At 59.0% G+C, this 19763-nt stretch overlaps 1 protein-coding gene across 1 annotated transcript; it reads left to right on the top strand.

The window, feature by feature from the left end:
* The first annotated feature begins 1023 nt into the window (after positions 1-1023).
* Positions 1024-19714, top strand: CERS1 (ceramide synthase 1). The gene is made up of 7 exons (XM_050934464.1): positions 1024-1260; positions 11807-11966; positions 12442-12622; positions 13020-13181; positions 14024-14171; positions 17484-17629; positions 18279-19714. The coding sequence occupies exons 1-7, from the start codon at positions 1039-1041 to the stop codon at positions 18319-18321; spliced, it is 1062 nt and encodes a 353-aa protein (XP_050790421.1). The 5' UTR covers positions 1024-1038; the 3' UTR covers positions 18322-19714.
* The last annotated feature ends 49 nt before the right edge of the window (positions 19715-19763 follow it).

Genomic DNA, 19763 nt, shown 5'->3' on the forward strand with positions numbered 1-19763 from the left:
GTCAATGGAAGAATTTGTTGACGTAGTCTCCTGCCTCTCATGGGAGGTGGATTAACTACAGCCAGGGGAGAACACTTCCTGGCCCAATAGGCTCTATGCTGCTGTAGCATTCTAAGTGGAGACCCTCTGTTTCCCTCTCAGCTGTGTCGAGCTGGGAAGGGAGCATTTGGGTGAAGGATACTGTAGAGCAGGGGTTCTCAACCTTTCCAGACACCCGTACCCCTTTCAGGACTCTGATCTCTCTTACATACTCCAAGTTTTGCCTCCACTTAAAAACTACTTGCTTACGCAATCAGCCATAAAAGTACAAATGTCCTAGCACCGTTACTGACAGCTGGCTGACTTTATTCCCTCTGTATGAATTTTGGTTAGTACTGATGTTGCTGTGCTCTGTATCCTGTTGTAAAACTCGGCAAAGAGCAGGATAAGTCGATGCACCCCCTGAAAGACCCCTGTGTACCACTGCTGGTGTGGATAAAGCTGTCCTGGGGGTGACAGTGAGGCCCTAGGAGTAGATTGCAGAATCTGGACCAACTCATCAAAAATGACTGGGGTTTTTTGGGTTCCCTGTTGAAAAAGGGGCCTGATTCCCACCTCTGGGAGAGTAAAATATTCAGGAACGCTTCCCCTGGCACTGCATTTCCTCCCCTCCCCCAGTTAAAAAGGGGAGGGGGAGAAAAGGAGACCCCTGCCCCAGCTTTCTCTAAGCAGCTGGGCAGGGCCATTTTGGTCCCTGGGGAATTTCCCCCTTAACTTGCTGCTGGGGCTGGGGCTCTGGGCTGCCCTTGCCGGGGCCTGGACTAGCCTCCCCCCTCCCCAGGCGCGCAGGGCCTGAGCTTTGGCTCCCGCGAGGGTCGCAGCGGGCTGCGGGTGGCGCATCCCCTGCTCCAGCGCGCACTGCTGCCCCCTATCTTCAGCCGCCTCCGGGAGCCTGCGCGTTGCGGGCAGCAGCTCCCGAGCGGGCTGCAGCGCGGGCGCTCGCCGCTCCCGGAGCGATGGGCCGGGGGCGATCGCGCAGCCTGTGACCTGGGGGCCGGGATGCCGCGGCCCGAGCCCATGCCCGGCTACGGGCAGCTGCTGCAGCGCTGCTACCGGGGGCTGGCGGGGGCGGTGCGGAGCTGCACGGACTGCGGCTGGGAGCTCTCCCGGCGGAGCTGGGCCGAGAACGCGTCCCTCGCCTGCAGCGAGACCCTCCTCTGCCTGCTGTGCGCCATCGGCTGGACCTGGCTGCGCAGGGCCGCCTCCGGCTGCCTCTTTCGGGTGGGTGCCGGCCCCGGGGGGGCTGCACGGAGGGGAGGGGGAGCGGGGCTGCATGGCGGGGGGGCTGCACTGGGTGACCAGACAGCTAGTGTGAGAAATCGGGACACGCGTGGGGGGTAATAGGAGCCTACATAAGAAAAAGACCCAAAATCGGGACATCTGGTCACCCTAGGCTGCGCTGCGGGGAAGGGGCAGCGATGGGGGTATATTGCCTGGGGGCAGGGCAGGGGGAAAGAGGAGGCTGCATTGTGCGGTGCGGGGGGCTGGTCCGGGGGCGTTGAGGTTGGGGAGGGCTACATTGCAAGCAGGACCTGTGTGTTGTATCTTGCTGCTACTTAACTCCCTCGCCCCCCAAGGCACGTCTGGGGTGAAGTAATGAGATTTCTGTCTTGCAAAGGGGTGGGGGCTGGCTGACTGCGGGGCCTGGCTCCGGGGTGGGGGGGCTGGCTGCAGGGCCTGGCTGGGGGGGGGGACAGTGAGCTGTGCTCCTGCAGGCTGTCACTGAATGGCTTTGCCCCCCTCCCCGGCGCACAAGGCTTGGTAGCTGCAGTACAGGCTGCCCTAGTTCAGAGTGCTGGGCTGGCTAGAATGAGATGATGGAGTGGCTGCCCGCGAAGGGAGAGGTTGGCTCGACGCCCTGGCAGAAGGGTCGCTCTGTGTTGATTGCACTGAACAAATGTCATGAGATGAAAGCTGCCCCTTCTCCCCGAGGTGTGTGTCCAGGCCTGGGGGAGCGGCCCCTGGGTGCCTGGTGTATGTCAGAGGCTTTTTGACCCTACCCTTGATGGGACTTTCAAGGCAAAAGAGATGGAAGATGCTGTGTCCTGGGTCATGTGACAATCCGGAGCCGTCAGAGGCACAAACCAAACCCTTTCCTCAGCGCCGATGGTGACAAGACCATTTCCAGGGGCTGGGGGGAGTTTGGAGGGAAGTGGTTCTCCCCGGAGACGTCTCGCATGGATTGGCTCCCCCTGGAGAACTTGCCGTCTCCAGAGGCGATTTGCTGTGGGGTGACACAGGCTGCAGGGAGCAGCACTTTATTAGTAACCATGATCCATCCTCAGCCCAGTAGCTGCTCTGGGCTCCCATCCCCAGAGCTCCGTCGCACAGGGGGCCTCCCTGATGGGAAGCTCTGCCTGAGCCAGTCACTCGTGTCATTGCTTGTTCCATATTGAGTCACAGAGCGAAGCTTGCCTGGTGCCAAGAACTAGCACAAGACATGAAGCACTCAAAATGGTTAGGTAGGACTTGTGCTGCCTTTCTGTCACCCTTCTCCCTCCATGTCACCCTTCTCCCTCCAGCCCTGTTTGCCCAGAGCCAGGGTTGCCAATTTTGGTTGGACGTATCCCTGGAGGTTTTACCACTTGACATAATCTTTAATGAAAGATTCATCTTTAATTCCTGGGGGCTCCAAGACAATCCTGGAAGGTTGGCAAACCTACACACAGCACCTGGATCTCTCTGGATACCCCAGTGAGTAGGGCACTGCCTGGGAGTCAGGATTCCTGGAGTTTAATCCCAGCACTGTCACACAGTGTGATCTTGAGCAAGTCACTGAGCAACTGTTGTCGTGCCTCAGTTTCCCCTCTGTAAACTGAGTGCCCCTTCCCCTTTGTAAAGTGCTTTGAGATCTGAGGTGAAAAGCGCAGTAGGAGTGCTGTGCGTTGCAGCTTAGCTGGTGCTCCATGGGTAATTGGCAGCTCGTGCTGACAATGAGGTGTCATCCCTTGGTCATGCTTCTTGTACCCAAAGCATGAGAAGGGATGAGCAGAGAGCCAGTTCTCATGGCTACATTGGGATCGTGCTGCTTTGCCTTGAAATACTGCCACAGAGTGTGATGTGGGGCCAAGATGGCAAATGGTGCCGTGGGGGGGTCAATTTCCCACCAGTGGGCAGGAGGGGGACGAAACGGCTTTATAAAAACATCCCACACCTGGGCGTGATTCACGTGCTGGAGCTTTAAAGGGAAATTGGAGGGGCTGGCTCCCAGAAGAGCTTTGCCATTTTTAATGAGAATTGAGCTGTGTCTTGTGGCATATATCTGATCTGGAGGCTGTTCAGAGGAGGAGTCATTCAACAGCAGGTGAGTGGAGGCTTTCACCTCCTCTGTCATCCTTGGGACTCTTCCATCTGCTGCATGCCATTGGGAGTAAACTCCTCCTATGCCAGAGACAGTCACTGCCCTGTGTAGAACCCAAGGGCAGTTGTTCCTCTTTGCCGCTTGTGTTCAGTTCCTACATCTCTGGCAATTAATCCTTTAACGTTCTCTCAGAGACTGAAAGGCTCATCCTTGTGAAATCAATTAATTCTGTGTCCCCCAAGAATGCCACCTTACTGAGCATTAGTCATATGTCATAGATCTCGGCACTTGGCCTGTAGCTGCTACGCACCTAAAGAGGAAGTCACGTTCTTAGCAGGAGGACAAAGATTGTGGCTTAAAATGCACCTTCATTTAGCTCTGTCTGTGGCCAGATATCTCTGAAAACAGCTGCATAAAGAAACACACATCTTCCTGTGACATGTGGATCCTACTCCTGCATCATCTGGAGCGCCCATTGTTTTCACTGGGCATTTAGAGTGTGCAAGGAGTGCAGATTAAATCTAGGTTCCCAATGTCTTCAGAGGCCGCCAGGAACAAAGCATTTATTCATAGGCCATGCCCTGGCTCTGTAGGATATCACAGAGATTGACTGGGAGAGAAGTACAGTGGGTGGAGGGATGGAAGGGGGAGGGACAGCAAGTGGACTATGGAGGATGGGGACTAGCATGGACTTTACCTGTTGCAATTGTCAGTTTTGTAGCTGTGTTGTACATGTGGCTTTTCCAAAGTGATCCTTGAAACCAAGATAATTAGTTTGCCCGTTGGCCTCTTGTTATTCAAACTGCAATATCCATATAGGAAGACCGGATCATTTCTGCACAGGGAAGAGGTGAACTCAGCTGAGCTCTGGTACCGGCACATGTCAGTCCAATCTAATATCCTTCTTTGCCAGGGTATCAAGCCCGTGGCTAGGGAAGAAGCCATAGAGGTGATCTATCCCAGTTTTAGTAAGGCTTTTGATACCATCTCACATGACCTTCTTATGAGCAAACTAGGAAAACAGACAAACTTGTTATAAGGTGCATGCACAACTGTTTGGACTGTACTCCGAGAGTAGTTATCTATGGCTAAAAATCAAACTGGAAGGGCCTATCAAGTGGGATCCCATAGGGATCTGTCCTGGATCTGGTTCTGTTCAGTGTCTTCATAAATGATTTGGATAACGGCACAGAGAGCACACTTAGACATTTGTGGACGATGGCAAGATGTGAAGGGTTACAAGGACTGGATTAGAATTAAAAATGATCTGGACAACTGGAGAAATGGACTGAAATAGAATAAAATTCAATAAGGACAAAGGCAAGGTACTACACTTAGGAAGGAATAATCGGTTTCACAAATACAAAATTGGAAATAACTTTCTAAAAAGGAGTACAGCAGAAAAGGATCTGGGAATTATAGTGGATCACAAGCCAAATATGAGTCAACAATGTAATATTGTTTCAAAAAGCAAACATCGTTCTGAGATGTATTACCAGGAATGTTGTAAGCAAGACACAAGAAGTAATTCTTCTGTTCTACTCAGCACTGATAAGGCCTCAATGCGAGTATAGTGTCCAGTTCCGGACACCAAGCTTCAGGAACGACATGGACAAATTAGAGAAAGTCCAGAGGAGAGCAACAAAACTGATTAAAGGGCTAGAAAGATTGAAAAAATTGGGTTTGTTCAGTCTGGAGAAGTGAAGATTGAGGGGGGCTATGGTAACAGTCTACAAGTATGTAAAAAGTTGTTATCAAGAGGAAGGTGATAAATTGTTCTCGATAGCCTCTGAGGACAGGACAAGAAGCAATGGGCTTAAACTGCAGCAAGGGAGGTTTAAGTTGGACATTAGGAAAAACTTCCTAACTGTCAGGGTGGTTAAACACTGGAATAAATTGCCTAGGGAGGGTGTGGAATCTCCATCATTAGGTAACTAACCCCTGTCAGGGACGGTCTAGACAAAACGTAGTCCTGCCTCAGACCTCTCGAGGGCCCTTCTAGCCCGACGTTCCTATGACTGATCGGTTCGGGGGGGGGCGGCCTGCGGGGCACCCATGAGAAAGCAGGAGAGGAAATGTATTTCTTGTCTGGTGTGGGGTTTCTGTAGCCACCTGCCTCTTCTCTAGGAAATGGAAGGAATCTTTGTCCTCTCTCAGTGGCAGTGGCAGGGCCTGGCTGCTGAGTGTTCAAACCTGAGAGTCTCCTGGATGTGTCTGACCACAAGCAGGGCTTGTGAGATGGCCAGGCCAGACCTCCTCTCTGCTCCCTCTCCCATACAGTCTCTTTGGTGGCCCTCGCTCAGCTGGTCTGTGGAAGGCAGCTGTCCCTGGTGAGGAGCAAGCACTCCTGAGGGAGCAGCTGCTGCCGAGGAGCTGGAGGAGTTGAGCAAAGCATCAGCCTGTGCTGCACTGAGTGACAATTTAATAGCCCAATAGCAGTTTGGGAAGACAAGGATAGTGGAAGATGAGTGTCCCTATACCTTACCCGTTAACCTGTGTGGAGACTTGTGACAGTGAAGGGAATGTGTCTGTGTCTGTCAGGGGTATTGACTTGCCTATGGAGGAAGCTACCTCGGTCTCCAGGCAGTTGTCTGTGAACAGCTGTGTGTGCTGGGACAAGAGAAATGAGATCCCAAGCTGTGTGTCAGGTGAAGGGAAGCCAGGGCTGTGTCCGTCATGGGGTTCTCTGTACCCAGCACAGGACAAGGGCACTTGACACGGTGTCTGATAGCCCATCAGGCCTGTACTAGCTGCTGCTCTTTCAAGCAGGCCCAAGGGTTGTGCAGTGAAGTTGCATGAATGTAACCGAGGGCAGAACTGGGCACTATCCAGGTCAAGGGAGGGAGGGCAGGCCTAGACGGACCCTGAGCTCACACCAGTAAACTCTTTTCTGGCTGCTTTTGGCAGATACTGTTGGCTTTGTGGCCAGTTGTGCGCCAAGTGCTGGTACAAGGGTGACATAGAAAGAAGGAGCCCTTGAGTGGTTTTTTTTGTTTTTTTTTTTTTAAATGAACCCCCCCCAACACACTGGTGACGGTGGAAAACTAGCTGCTGTGCTCCAAAATCCCAGGAACAACCTATGAGAGAACTGGTCCAGGCTAAAAGTAGTAGGTATCTGGGGCACGTTACCCGAGAAGGAGTGTGAAAATCCCAGTCTGGAGAGAAAGCTTGAAGATGAGATTGAGAGACTCTCACATTCTGGTGCTAGGACCAGTGCAGAACCTAGATCAATGGTTTTCAAACTTTTGTGCTGGTGACCACTTTCACGCAGCAAGCCTCTGAGTGCAACCCCCGCTTATCAATTAAAAACACTTTTTTATATATTTAACACCATTATAAATGCTGGAGGCAAAACGGGGTTTGGGATGGAGGCTGACAGCTCGCGACCCCCCTGTAATAATCTCATGACCCCTTGAGGGGTCCTGACCCCCAGTTTGAGAACCCCTGACCTAGACAGACCCATGGAAAGGGTGGACCCGCACGCTCTCCTTTTGTTCCCACTCTCTTTCCAGGGGCACGAAGCTGCCATCTCTCAGATGAGAGAAAACCGAGGTTCCAACCACTTAGGGCTATTAAAGAGCCTGTGGTATTTTTCACAAGAATGAGAAGTGTTGACCCCTGGGTGCTGGCCAAAATCCCACATGAATACCTGACCCTGCCTCGCCCACTGCAGCTTGTGAAGTTTGTCAGATATTCTCCATTGCCTGTCCTCAATTGCTGCCTGGCATTTCTCTGCAGCTACTACACACCTTCCACCTCGTGGCCAGACACAGCTGGTTGATCCCCAGGTGGTTCTCAATTTGCAGAGTGCTGCAACATGAAAATCTCCTTTGGTGCCGTGAATGGATGCTGGCCACCTAGGCTGGGGTGCAGCATTTGCTTCTTCACGCTCCCCGCTCCGCTGGCTTTTCTAGTGAAGTGTTTTGTGCCTTGAAGAGCCAGCTTCTCCACAGGACCCAAAACATTCACCGGAGTGAGTTCCCAGCCCTGCTTTCCTCCTGGCTGGGTTGAATGCCCCAGGAGGTGACAGGGCCACTCACAGCAAACCAGCAGGCCAACCCTCCAGTAAGAATTGCCTTGGGAGCCATGAGCAGCCTGGAGTGCTTCCTTCCTGCAGTGCCAGTGAGTGTGACCTGCTCCTCGTCCCTCTCGGGGTGCAGAGAGTAGCTCTCCTGTGACCTGAGAGTGGTGCCCTCTCGCTCGTGTGCCCTAGCCGCCGTTGGCAGGCCTGTGATGCCACGGGAGAAAGCCACAATGGGCCGTTTCTTGTGGAAGAGAATGAAGCCATTTTCCTTGGGTCCAGGGCGGGGGCTGGGATTCACGTGCTGTGTGTCAGCGTTCAGGAGCTGAGCCGCGCTGCTCAGGCTGCTAATCAGCCCCCGCAGGGCTCAAAAGGCATCTATGCCTGGGCTACCGAGGGTGCCCACTCCAAAGGCTGGTCTCTACTGGTTGCAGATGCTCGAGCGAAGAGGAAATGACTTTTAATGATTTATGGCAACTGTCATGATATTTCTCACTGCATTTTCCAAAGCCTTCGCAACACCCTGAGGGGGCAGGTGAACAATATCCCTGTTTTCCAGGTGGGGAAACCGAGGCACGGAGCAGCTCAGTGACTTGCCTGAGCCCATAGATAGGGTTGGTGTCGAGCAGGAGGACAGTGTTGGGGGTCTCCAGGCCTGTGCTCAGACCACACTCCTCCCAAGATGGTTAGCGATAGCCTTAGATAGCGGGCGGCTGGTTCTGCAGGCATTATCCTTGGTTCTGCAGGCTTTGGGGACCCGTTTCTCTGGGTAAAGGGGGGTGCAGTCATGTTTCATTTTCATTCCACTGAGTCCAGGTGACCTGCACTAGATGAGTAAAGAGGAAACCATTCCAGTGTGCCACAGAATTCCAACTGTGGTCCTGCGCCGTGTTCCCCACAATGCTACGAGAGAGGATCCCAGGGGCAGTGGAGCTTGGGGGGTGCCCAGGCAGGGGCATTGTAGCTTGGGATTGAGGGGCAGCAGTGGGGAGGCCCAGGCCTGAAAGCAATGAGAGGGCTGTGATATTGCTGTGCGTGGGAGCCAAAGCCCTGGCTTCCAATGGAAACCTGTTACTCTGGTTACTGATCAGTATCTCCTACCGTGGGCAAAGCAAAACCCATCGCAAGCTGGATGGAGACCTCTTTGGGCATGGCTGGGACTCCGGTGATTCTCCTTCATTAGCAAGCCTCAATTCATAACCCATTGCTGCACACGGGGCTGGGGGGACTTGCGGACTGCCTCTTTCTACATTTCTCCGATGGCGGATTTGAAGGGATACGTCAAATTCCATCCTTCTAGCACTGGAGATGTCCTGATTTTATAGGGACAGTCCTGATTTTTGGGTCTTTTTCTTATATAGGCTCCTATTATGCCCCCGACACCCGTCCCAGGGTTAGCTGTCTGGTCACCCTAAGTCTTGATCAGTTTCATGTTTCTGTTTGTTTTCATTTTCTGGTTCCCGGGGTTGCTGGGTTGTCTGGGCTTGGTACTGCGCGGAGTATGAAGTAAGGTATGTTCCTGGAGCCAGGAGCCTGCACCAGGGGGAAATGCTGGAGAAGACAGTTTAGACCCACCCGGCCCGGCTCTGGTTTCCATTTGGAGGGGGAGCAATGGGGAAGTTCCCAAGCCATAATCTTGCATCCAGCTTCACCACAGCACTGGCCCTTTAAATGCAGCCACATTACATCACTCACCAGAACCTGGGGCTCTTTCAGCCAGAGCCAGCAATGCATTGTTCCTGCTGCAGCACCGGTTGCTCCTAGCAACATGGGTATCGCTCTGTCATTGCTATGGCAACAGCAGCTGGCTGACAGCAAAGAGGGTACCCCCCACCCCCGCATGCCCCCCACCCCAGAATGAAGAGGAGAAGTAATTGGTGCCCGCCTGGCGTGGCAGTGGGAGCAGGGCTCCTGCTTAATCATTCATGGGATGGCTGTCTGCGTGCAGGACCTGCTGATGCACATCTGCGTGGGTGGCCTCAGCGTGCTCGTCTGGGCCGTGGGCTGCCCCAGTGACCAGCTCCCCAGGGTGTATTATTCTCCTGGCCTCCTCCAGCCCTTCTGTCTAGGCTCTCCCTGTTCTGCTGTCTCCCACTCATTCTGCTCCTCGTTGCACCCCGAAAGCCAGCTGCTGCCTGTGATTTCCCAGAGGGCTCTATCGAGAGGGGAGAGACAGCATGGACAGGTCTTGGTCTGGGGTGCTCAGTTTGGGGTCAGAGTTAGCCATGCAAAAAGCATGGGAGTCTTCACTGGAAAGAGAAGGGAGAGCAACAGCGTCTGTAGGGGCTTGCTCCTGCTCGGGAGGGTGGATTTCCGAATTGGCTGTAGGTGGCGATTCCACCCTCCCCTCCCTGATATGGCGACATCCTCTTCCTGCTGAGATCTCAGAGCCGGTTCTCTCTCTGCCTGCTTTCTCGGCTCCACAGTGTCTGAACGCCTCAGCCTTTGATGGGTTTGTCTGCAGTCCCCCTGGGAGGTAGGACAGCGCCACTGTCTGCTTGTACTGATAGGGGAAACTGAGGCAAGGAGAGACAAGGTCATGCCGTCTCCTGAACCACTGCCAGGATGATCAGTGGGCCAGCCAGGCTCTCTGGTTCTCTGCCCAGGAGTCCCTGCACCATTAGCACATGAGGCCTGCTCGGGAGCTGAGCTGTCTCCAAATGGGGCTTATTCGAGCTCCTCTCTGGGCTGCATTTTATAGAGCCACAAATAATTCCTGGCTTCCAGGGGCCTGTGCATTCTTCACCCTCCCTTAGTGCAGCCTCTCCCCCTGTCGCAGTGTGGGGCTTTGAATGGGGCGGCCCTGCCCTGCCCCACATGCAGGATCTGGGGGTGGGCAGTGGCTGATGGAGGCACAGACATCATGGCTGGGGGGTGCAGGATCTTGCCAGTTTCAGGGCATTCTCTGGACTTGGGTGCTGCAAAGCTGGTGCTTCCCCCCTGGAAGCAACTAGTGCTATGAACTCATCAGCCATCCATAGCCAGGCAGGATGGGGCCGCCTTTGGAACGGAGCCTTTTGCATGAATCTCGCTCCCCCGTCATGCACAGAGGCGCTATGGCTGGGCCAGCCACCTCCACCGAACAGCTGGGGTCTTAATATAGCCTTCAAGGAGCCAATGGGAGCCAAGCAGCCGGCTCTGGAAATTGCTGATCTGGGGAAGGGTTTGGTTACTTTGCAGGCATTTTATTTTCCTCTGGAGCTCATCCGGTGTTTCTCCGGCACACTCAGCACAGCATGTGGCCTTGGTGATTATCCACGTGTCAGGGAGTAACCGAGCCAGACGCCCACTAGCTGTCCGCTCCCCCAGCACTCACTGCCCCAGACACGCCCTTGCTCCCACTTCTCGCAGGAGGAGTGACGGTGTCTGCGACTGTGGGATTTTCCATTTGGCCCCAAGCCCCTCTCAGATGTGAAGGTTCTTTTGGGGGGAGGGGGCACATGCTGGCAGAAGCCCATTCACAGGGCACTCAGGTCACGTTACAGCCTCAGCCCGGGGGTTTCTTAGTGCAGACAGGACTCTGGATTTATTCATTTTGAATTCCCTCCCTGGTTGCAGAAGGCTGGCTGGGGCCAGCCCTGCTCCTCTGGGAGTGACCCTGATGGGCTTGTGGAGACCATGTGCCTTTGGCGTTTGCTTTCTCCACTGCTCAGTGTTGACAGCAGCTGCTGCTGTGGCTGAGTGTGAGCCGGATGGAAAGCTGAGCTTGCTTTTCTCCCGCTCTGGCTGTCTGCCGGGGCTCCTCTCCCACCTCCCTCACCCTTCTGGAGCAGTGGAAGGAGTCTGAAAAGTTTGGGCGGGTTAAGTCAAGTTCTGGTCCCTGTTTTCACTCCCTTCTGATGGAGAGCAGGGGTGGGAAGATTCTTTACAAATGTTCTTCCCGCCTGTTTTTTCCCGGACGGTGAAGTCTGGTTTGGTGGGGAGGCCTCCTGGTGGTGTCGCACCATCACTGCGGCTGCAGGGGGCATGAATATTGCACAAAGATGTCCTTTCACCCACATGTTCATTAGGCATCTGAGTTAAGGACACCACAGAGTTTGAGGCAGTCTAGCTGAAATTCCTGTCTCCAGTCCACAGTTGTGTCCCTCTCCTGTGAGCTGTTAGTGTCACTGGTTCCCGCTGTGCACAAGGGGAACCCCAAACTGAGCTCAGCGGCACAGGGCATCTCAGTGCAAGTCTGGATCTGTCCTGTGGCCAGTGTTCAGGGGGGATGAGGCCCAGCCAAGGAGCTGCCCTCGAGGACTTTTTGCTGAGTTATAAACATGTGGCAGCTCAGCCCCTTGTCCCCTGGGCGCGGGGATCTCTGGAGCCAGGTCTGTGTGTGCAGAGGGCTGCGGGGAGCTGCCGTGAATCTCCTGGAGTTGCGTCCTTGTTATGAGGCACCATCCGGAGGCGCTGCTGTCCCCCTCCCTGAGCCCTGCACCATGTCCCCTCTCTCCCGGCAGCCATTCGGGGAGTGGTGTAACCTGCAGCCAAAGGATGCTGCCAAGATGCCCGAGAGCGCCTGGAAGCTGCTGTTCTACACACTGTCCTGGTCATACGGCGCCTACCTGCTCTTCTTCACCGAGTACCCCTTCTTCCACGACCCGCCCTCCGTCTTCTACGGTACGTCAGCGCCGCGGAGAAGAAGCTCAGATGCTAATCCCCAGAAGACAGAGATGGTCTCCCTGGCCTTGGTTTGCCAGCAGCTGGGAATGGGTGACGGGATGGATCACTTGATGATTCCCTGTCCTGTTCATTCCCTCTGGGTGCCTGGCATTGGCCACTGTCGGAAGACAGGATACTGGGCTGGAGGGACCTTTGGTCTGACCCAGCCTGGCCGTTCTTATGTTCTCAAGGGATCAGCTTCTTCAAGGGGCAAAGAAAGAGGCCGATGTTGAGGGGGAATCCGTAGCTTAAGCTCCCCAAATCACCTTCCTTGTGCTGCCAATAACATGTGAGCTCAGGAACTGTCCCTGAGTGGGTGGGGCCCTGCTCCCCTGGGCAGTGCTCTGGCTGGTGCTCTGAGCATGCTGGGCTGGCTGCCGGGGCTGGAGGTGTCCATGCAGGGCTCATGCAGGGATCTCCGTGCTGCTCCTAGGTTGGGAGAAGGGTATGGAGGTACCCACCGACATTGGCATCGCCTACTTGCTGCAGGGCAGCTTCTACGGGCACTCCATCTATGCCACCGTGTACATGGACGCCTGGCGCAGGGACTCCGTGGTCATGCTCATCCACCACGTGGTGACACTGACGCTTATCGTCTTCTCCTACGCGTTCAGGTAAGCCCCTCCCCTGCCTGTCTGTCCGCATCCCACTGCCCTCTGCACAGGGCACATTTGGAGCTCGGGGGCCCCAGCACTGGGCAGCCACTGGGAAATGCAGCAGCTGTTCCACACCCAGCTATGGCTCGCACTGCCTCTGGGCTCCATCAGAGGGACTCGAAGCTTGTCTCTTTCTCTGAGCTGCCCCACAGTGCTCCAGTTGGCCCCATGATGACCCCCATCCCCACTCTAATATGGTCCACCCAGTGCCAGGCCATCCAGCACTCTCAGTCTGCACCGCATGGAGCCTGCAGCTCCGATACAGCCTGGCCTGGGCATAGAGCCCACCGCCTCCCCCCGGCCTGATGAGCACAGCCCTGCTCACAAACGCACCCGTGGCCCCTTCTCCCCGCAGGTTCCACAACGTGGGGATTCTCGTCCTCTTCCTGCACGACATCAGCGACGTGCAGCTGGAGTTCACCAAGCTCAACGTCTATTTCAAACACCGGGGCGGGATCTATCACCGGCTCAACGACGTCATCTCCAACCTCGGCTGCCTCACCTTCAGCATCAGCTGGTGAGTTCCGGCCCCTGCCCCGCTCCACCCCCCGTCCCCCACCACGCCGCCAGGCCCCAGTGCTTCGTCTGGGGGACACGGCCATGCTGTGAGCTGGCTGGGCTGCGGGGTCCCCCCTGCTGCCTGCTGGGCTGGGAATCCTGCCTTTGTGAGGTCCCGGTGGGTGGCCACGGAGATGCTGATGGCATCAGGCACACAGAGCATGGCCACACCCGGGCAGGCGGAAGGAGGAGCTGGGGCCAGGCCTCTTCACAGTCCAGCTCTGGCAGTGAGAGCGGCTCAGATTCAAGGAGGGGAAAGGAGGGAGACAGAGTCATGCTCCCGTCACAGCCCCTCTTGGGCCGGGTCAGGGGCAGGGCCACACCTAGACAGCATGAAAACCTTGGTTGGAAGCCAGGGACCAGCTCCCGGCTCAAGTACTTCACCCCAGCACCTCCTCCCCGGCCTCTTTCTCCCCCGTCCCCTGGCACCGCCGTGCGGGGGCAGAAGGGGCGGGACCCACTGGACTCAGACCCAAGGAGTGGGGGGACAGATGTGCCATTGATGGGCTTGTAGCAGCAGTTTGCAGATCTTCCCTCTGTCCCAGGACAGTCTCTCTACTGTCATCCCGGGACGCCTGGGCTCAGTGTACCCCCCTTAGCAGCCACCCGCGGGGTCTGGCCGCAGCGACCGGTGACTTCCTGAAAATCCAGCTCTCCTGCCGCAGACAGTCAGGCATGAGGGAAGGGGCTAGAGCCTGGCAATGCTGGGAAGGGGGTGATGCTCAGCCCTGGGCCCCTCTCTGGGGGGCTCCCCTCAGGGCCACTCAACCCACCCCCCACCCTCTGTGTCTGTCCTGGCAGGTTCTGGTTCCGCCTCTACTGGTTCCCCCTCAAAGTGCTTTACGCCACCTGCCACAGCAGCCTGCAGTCTGTGCCCGACGTCCCCTTTTACTTCTTCTTCAACGCCCTGCTCCTCGCCCTCACCCTCCTGAACCTCTACTGGTTCCTGGTGAGTCGGGGCGGCTCGGCCCCGCGGCCCTGGACACGGCTGGGGGGCGTGTGGGGAAGGGGGCGGCTCGGCCCCACGGCCCTGGACACGGCTGGGGGGCGTGTGGGGAAGGGGGCGGCTCGGCCCCACGGCCATGGACACGGCTGGGGGGCGTGTGGGGAAGGGGGCGGCTCGGCCCCGCGGCCCTGGACACGGCTGGGGGGCGTGTGGGGAAGGGGGCGGCTCGGCCCCGCGGCCCTGGACACGGCTGGGGGGCGTGTGGGGAAGGGGGCGGCTCGGCCCCACGGCCCTGGACACGGCTGGGGGGCGTGTGGGGAAGGGGGCGGCTCGGCCCCACGGCCATGGACACGGCTGGGGGGCGTGTGGGGAAGGGGGCGGCTCGGCCCCGCGGCCCTGGACACGGCTGGGGGGCGTGTGGGGAAGGGGGCGGCTCGGCCCCGCGGCCCTGGACACGGCTGGGGGGCGTGTGGGGAAGGGGGCGGCTCGGCCCCGCGGCCCTGGACACGGCTGGGGGGCGTGTGGGGAAGGGGGCGGCTCGGCCCCACGGCCCTGGACACGGCTGGGGGGCGTGTGGGGAAGGGGGCGGCTCGGCCCCGCGGCCCTGGACACGGCTGGGGGGCGTGTGGGGAAGGGGGCGGCTCGGCCCCGCGGCCCTGGACACGGCTGGGGGGCGTGTGGGGAAGGGGGCGGCTCGGCCCCGCGGCCATGGACACGGCTGGGGGGCGTGTGGAGAAGGGGGCGGCTCGGCTCCACGGCCCTGGACACGGCTGGGGGGCTGTGGGGTGTGTGGGGAAGGGGGCGGCTCGGCCCCACAGCCCTGGACACGGCTGGGGGGCTGTGGGGTGTGTGGGGAAGGGGGCGGCTCGGCCCCACGGCCCTGGACACAGCTGGGGGGGCGTGTGGGGAAGGGGGCGGCTCAGCCCCACGGCCCTGGACACGGCTGGGGGGCGTGTGGGGAAGGGGGCGGCTCGGCCCCACGGCCCTGGACACGGCTGGGGGGCGTGTGGGGAAGGGGGCGGCTCGGCCCCACGGCCCTGAGCCACGGCTGGGGAGCGTGTGGGGGAGGGGGCGGCTTGGCCCCACGGCCCTGGACACGGCTGGGGGGCGTGTGGGGAAGGGGGCGGCTCGGCCCCACGGCCCTGGACACGGCTGGGGGGCGTGTGGGGAAGGGGGCGGCTCGGCCCCACGGCCCTGGACACGGCTGGGGGGCGTGTGGGGAAGGGGGCGGCTCGGCCCCACGGCCCTGGACACGGCTGGGGGGCGTGTGGGGAAGGGGGCGGCTCGGCCCCGCGGCCCTGGACACGGCTGGGGGGCGTGTGGGGAAGGGGGCGGCTCGGCCCCGCGGCCCTGGACACGGCTGGGGGGCGTGTGGAGAAGGGGGCGGCTCGGCCCCGCGGCCCTGGACACGGCTGGGGGGCGTGTGGAGAAGGGGGCGGCTCGGCCCCACGGCCATGGACACGGCTGGGGGGCGTGTGGAGAAGGGGGCGGCTCGGCTCCACGGCCCTGGACACGGCTGGGGGGCTGTGGGGTGTGTGGGGAAGGGGGCGGCTCGGCCCCACAGCCCTGGACACGGCTGGGGGGCTGTGGGGTGTGTGGGGAAGGGGGCGGCTCGGCCCCACGGCCCTGGACACAGCTGGGGGGGCGTGTGGGGAAGGGGGCGGCTCAGCCCCACGGCCCTGGACACGGCTGGGGGGCGTGTGGGGAAGGGGGCGGCTCGGCCCCACGGCCCTGGACACGGCTGGGGGGCGTGTGGGGAAGGGGGCGGCTCGGCCCCACGGCCCTGAGCCATGGCTGGGGAGCGTGTGGGGGAGGGGGCGGCTTGGCCCCACGGCCCTGGACACGGCTGGGGGGCTGGGTGGCGTGTGGGGGAGGGGGCGACTCGGCCCCACGGGCCTGCCGCTGGGGGGCTGGGGGTCGTGTGGGGGAGGGGGCGGGACGGACACACAAGGTGATGCTACCCCCTCACCCCCCCCCCAGCCTCCTCCCTGCTGATGGAGGGAGAGTGGGCGCCAACAGCAGGAAGGGGCCCAGCCCCTGGGCATTTCCTGGGGCTCCAGGACGGATGGGAACTGTGGAGAGAGAGGCTGTCAGTGCGGGGGAGGGGGGACAGCCATCTCCCAAAGGGGTCGCATCAGCCAGGCACCCCCAGAGCCCGCAAGGCAGAGCTGGGGCTGGTGGGGGGAGAATCAGGCCTGGGTAGGTGGCTGTGCTGCTCCGCCAGTCCTTACTGCGTGGCTGCTGCCTGCTTCCCTCCAGCTCCCTATGGGCCGAGGGTCCCACAGCTCCTCCCAGCCGCTGGGGAATTGGGGACGGAGCTGGGGGACGTCCCGGGGTGGAATCCCCCTGCGCAGCTGCAGCTCGTGCAGTCAAGTAGCCTCTAGGCTGGATCCTGCCTTCGTTAAGCTCTGAGCTGCCCCCCACTCGCCGAGACCGGCAGGTGTCATGACTAAGGCCATGGTTTTGTCATGGACAGGTTCCGGGCAGGAAGCCATGACCTGACAAAATAGGGAGGAAGGAGGGTCCAGCTCACTGCATGCAGCGGCAGGGACCTGCAGCCCCTGCACTCCTGCCAATGGCTGGGAGGGCCTCTTGACCCTTGGGCTGGGATCTGTGGGGCTCCAATGTCGCAGACGTCTCTGGGAGTTACGGATTCTGTGACTTCCGCAGGTGCCGTGACCTACTGGTAGCCTTAGTCATGACCCCGGCCAGGAGGGTCCCAGGCCTTGTGAGGGTGGGGCAGGGCAGTGCAGTGGGGAAGGGGTGTGGAGTCCAGAGGAATAGAAGTCTCCTGCCCTTGTGCTGGGCAAATAGATTTGGGGGTGGGGCTGCAGCAGGGGCACGATGGGTAATTTGTACTTGGGGAGCTCTTCAACCCAGCTTGCTTTGTTTGGAGCTGCACCCCCCGCACACCTGTTATCTTGTGTGTGTACGGGAGAGGGTCCAGTGATCCTGGCCCCGGTCTCAGCGGTGGATCTCCAGCATGGGGGTGGGAGGGGTCTTTCTGGGCTCCCTTCATCTGCTGCTGGAATCTCCTTACATGCCCCCCAGGATCCCGCTCCCCTCTTGAGGTGAGGCAGCCCTGCTGCTCCCACTCCGCGCCAGGCCCCCGGCTCCCAGCCTGGCGTGCGCCTTCCAGAAGCCCAGCAGCCCAAGGAGTCGCTGCTCTCAGACCAGCCTCCCTGGACTAGCGGGGCAGCCCCCAGGGCAGATGTTAGCCCTAGTTAGTGGATGAGTGTGTTTGGCCGGGGGGGTTGGGGGTGCTGAGCAGGCACCGTGGCCAGCAGGGTCATTCCCTGGTTCCTCTCCCCGCAGTATATCGTCCTGTTTGTGGCCAAGGTGCTGACGGGGCAGATGCAGGAGGTGAACGACGTGCGTGAATACGACGTGGAGGAGAGCAAGAAAACCACAGGGCCCCAGAAAGCGGGCGAACTCCAGCTCCCCAAGTCCTGGAAAGAAGGGTGAGCAGGGGACAGGCCCAGCCCCCCAGTGGGGAGAGGGGGCAGGGACACAGCCGTAAAGGAGGCTGGGAATGCTGCAGGTGGGTGAGGGAAATGTTCGCTATGGATAACGCCCCCCCACCCCTCAGGTCCCGGAATCCTGGGAACAACAGGGCTTCTAAGAGAAGACAGGGGGTCAGTGGCGGGGCCACAGAGGCGGGAGTCTGTGCCAGGTGAGAGCACGGGGGCTGGATCCCTGGCTGCAGGCTATACATTGGTTGCTGGTGGGGTCAGGAAGGAATCATCCATCTGCCTGTCTGTCTGTCTGTCCATCCCTCTGTCCCTTCCCATACACCTCTCCATCCCTGCTGCCTGGCCCTGCTGCATTATCGGGGGGTTCTCCTTGTACCTGGTATTGGGGAACGGGCTGAGAGTCTCGTCCAGTCTGGCAGGAGATGGCCCGTGATGGCCCGATGTGCTGACCCCCACCTGGGTTGCGCTCAAACCCGCTGCATGCGCCCATCACATGGGATCGAGGCCAGGTCTACGGGGAATGGAGGGATGTGTGGGTCTGAGCTGAGGGGTGACCCCGGAGAGGGGCAAGTGATGGCCAAGGGGAGGGGCTGGTCCAAATACGGAGCGTCATTTTCTGCTGTGGTCTCTTTCACAGGAACCACCTGAAGAATGGGCTGATAAAAGACAAACGGTTATAATGGAACCGCTGGGCAGCCTCTGGGGACTGACCCGTGGCCCTCCATGAACCCAGCGAAGGAGAGAGCCCACGGAGAAGGAGTGCAAGACCCCACCCACCCACCCCCCAAAACCCTGTCTGGAGCTGGGGAGCAGCTGGCAGCCGACAGAAACAGTCCTCTCGGCTCGGCTCGGACCAGGCGTCACTTGATCCTGACATGGCTTCTGGAGCCTGTTTGCGCTGGGCACCCTGCAGGCTGTTGGACGGGTTGGCTGATAAGGGGGGAGGGGGGCGGGATTTCCTAGGAGGGTCCAGGTCAGATATGAAACTTGATTTAGGTTACCTGGGATCCCCTGTGCCAACCCCACCCCTTCGCCATCCTCCCTCTCTGTGATTTCCCCAGATCTGGCAAGTTGTGGGATCCCAGGCAGCTTTTGTCTCTGGAGCACTGGCTGACACCATGGAGCTGGTGAGGGGCTCGAAGCAGGGAGGCAAACGCCTCTGCCCCTTCGGCACCAGTGTCCCAAGCGTGGGGGCCCAGAGCCAGCTCTCTGTAGCTTGCAGACAGGGAATGGTGACATACCACCAGGGAGAAGTGTTGTGCTGCTGTGTGCCCTGCTGGCCAGTAGGGGTCAGTGTAGTATAGGGAGCTGCTGTAAATACATCAGGGGTTACTCCACAGAGCAACCCAGGCCCCTGCCTGGAACCCCCTGGGCCAGAGCCTAGAGGATTCTCCCCGCAGCCTCCTGAGGCTGATCCGACCGGCCTGCCCTCCTGCCCTCAGTACCGCTGCACCTTTTGGCCCTTAGGAGGCCAGTGCCTGGATCAGAGAGAGAAGGGACAGCGGCTCCCTCTAGGGCTCCTTCCTTGATGAATCCCCTGGCCTGAGAAACCAGCGCTGGCTTAAAGGACTCACTAAAGTCCCGAGTGACTCGGTTTGAGTTCTGAGCGTTGCATTTCCTGCAGGCTGGGCTGGGCTGAGCTGCAGCTGTTTCCGCTCAGTGGGAAAGAAACCCTGTGGAGGTTTGCACCCATCCCTCCCCCTGGATCTGGCCTCTGGACTCATCCCATCTCCCACCGCAATACTCCTGCAGTGTCGGCTGACGCCTGCTCCTCTCTGAGGGCCCTAACTCCAAGCCAGGGGGACAATAGGCCAATGAAGGGAATTGCAGCCGGCCTGCAGAGGGTTAATCCAAACGGGCAGGGGGTGAGGGGCTGGTTGTTGTTTCTAGTCCTTGCTTAGATGCAGACCCCAGATAGTGCTGCATATGCTACAAAGAGACTCCCTGGAAAACATCAGCGACTGGGAGGTAACGTGAAAACATGAGCCAGGTTGTTAGAAATCCCCCAGTTCTGGCTGGTCCCCCCAGCCAGCTGAACTAGCGAGGACAGGAAATTAAACATCCCACCCACTGGCTGCTTTTGTTCCCTGACTTTCAAAGCGGTTTTGCGTGGGGTTCACTG

This window comes from Gopherus flavomarginatus, chromosome 24, assembly GCF_025201925.1.
Source record: "Gopherus flavomarginatus isolate rGopFla2 chromosome 24, rGopFla2.mat.asm, whole genome shotgun sequence".
Taxonomy (NCBI): Eukaryota; Metazoa; Chordata; order Testudines; family Testudinidae; genus Gopherus; species Gopherus flavomarginatus.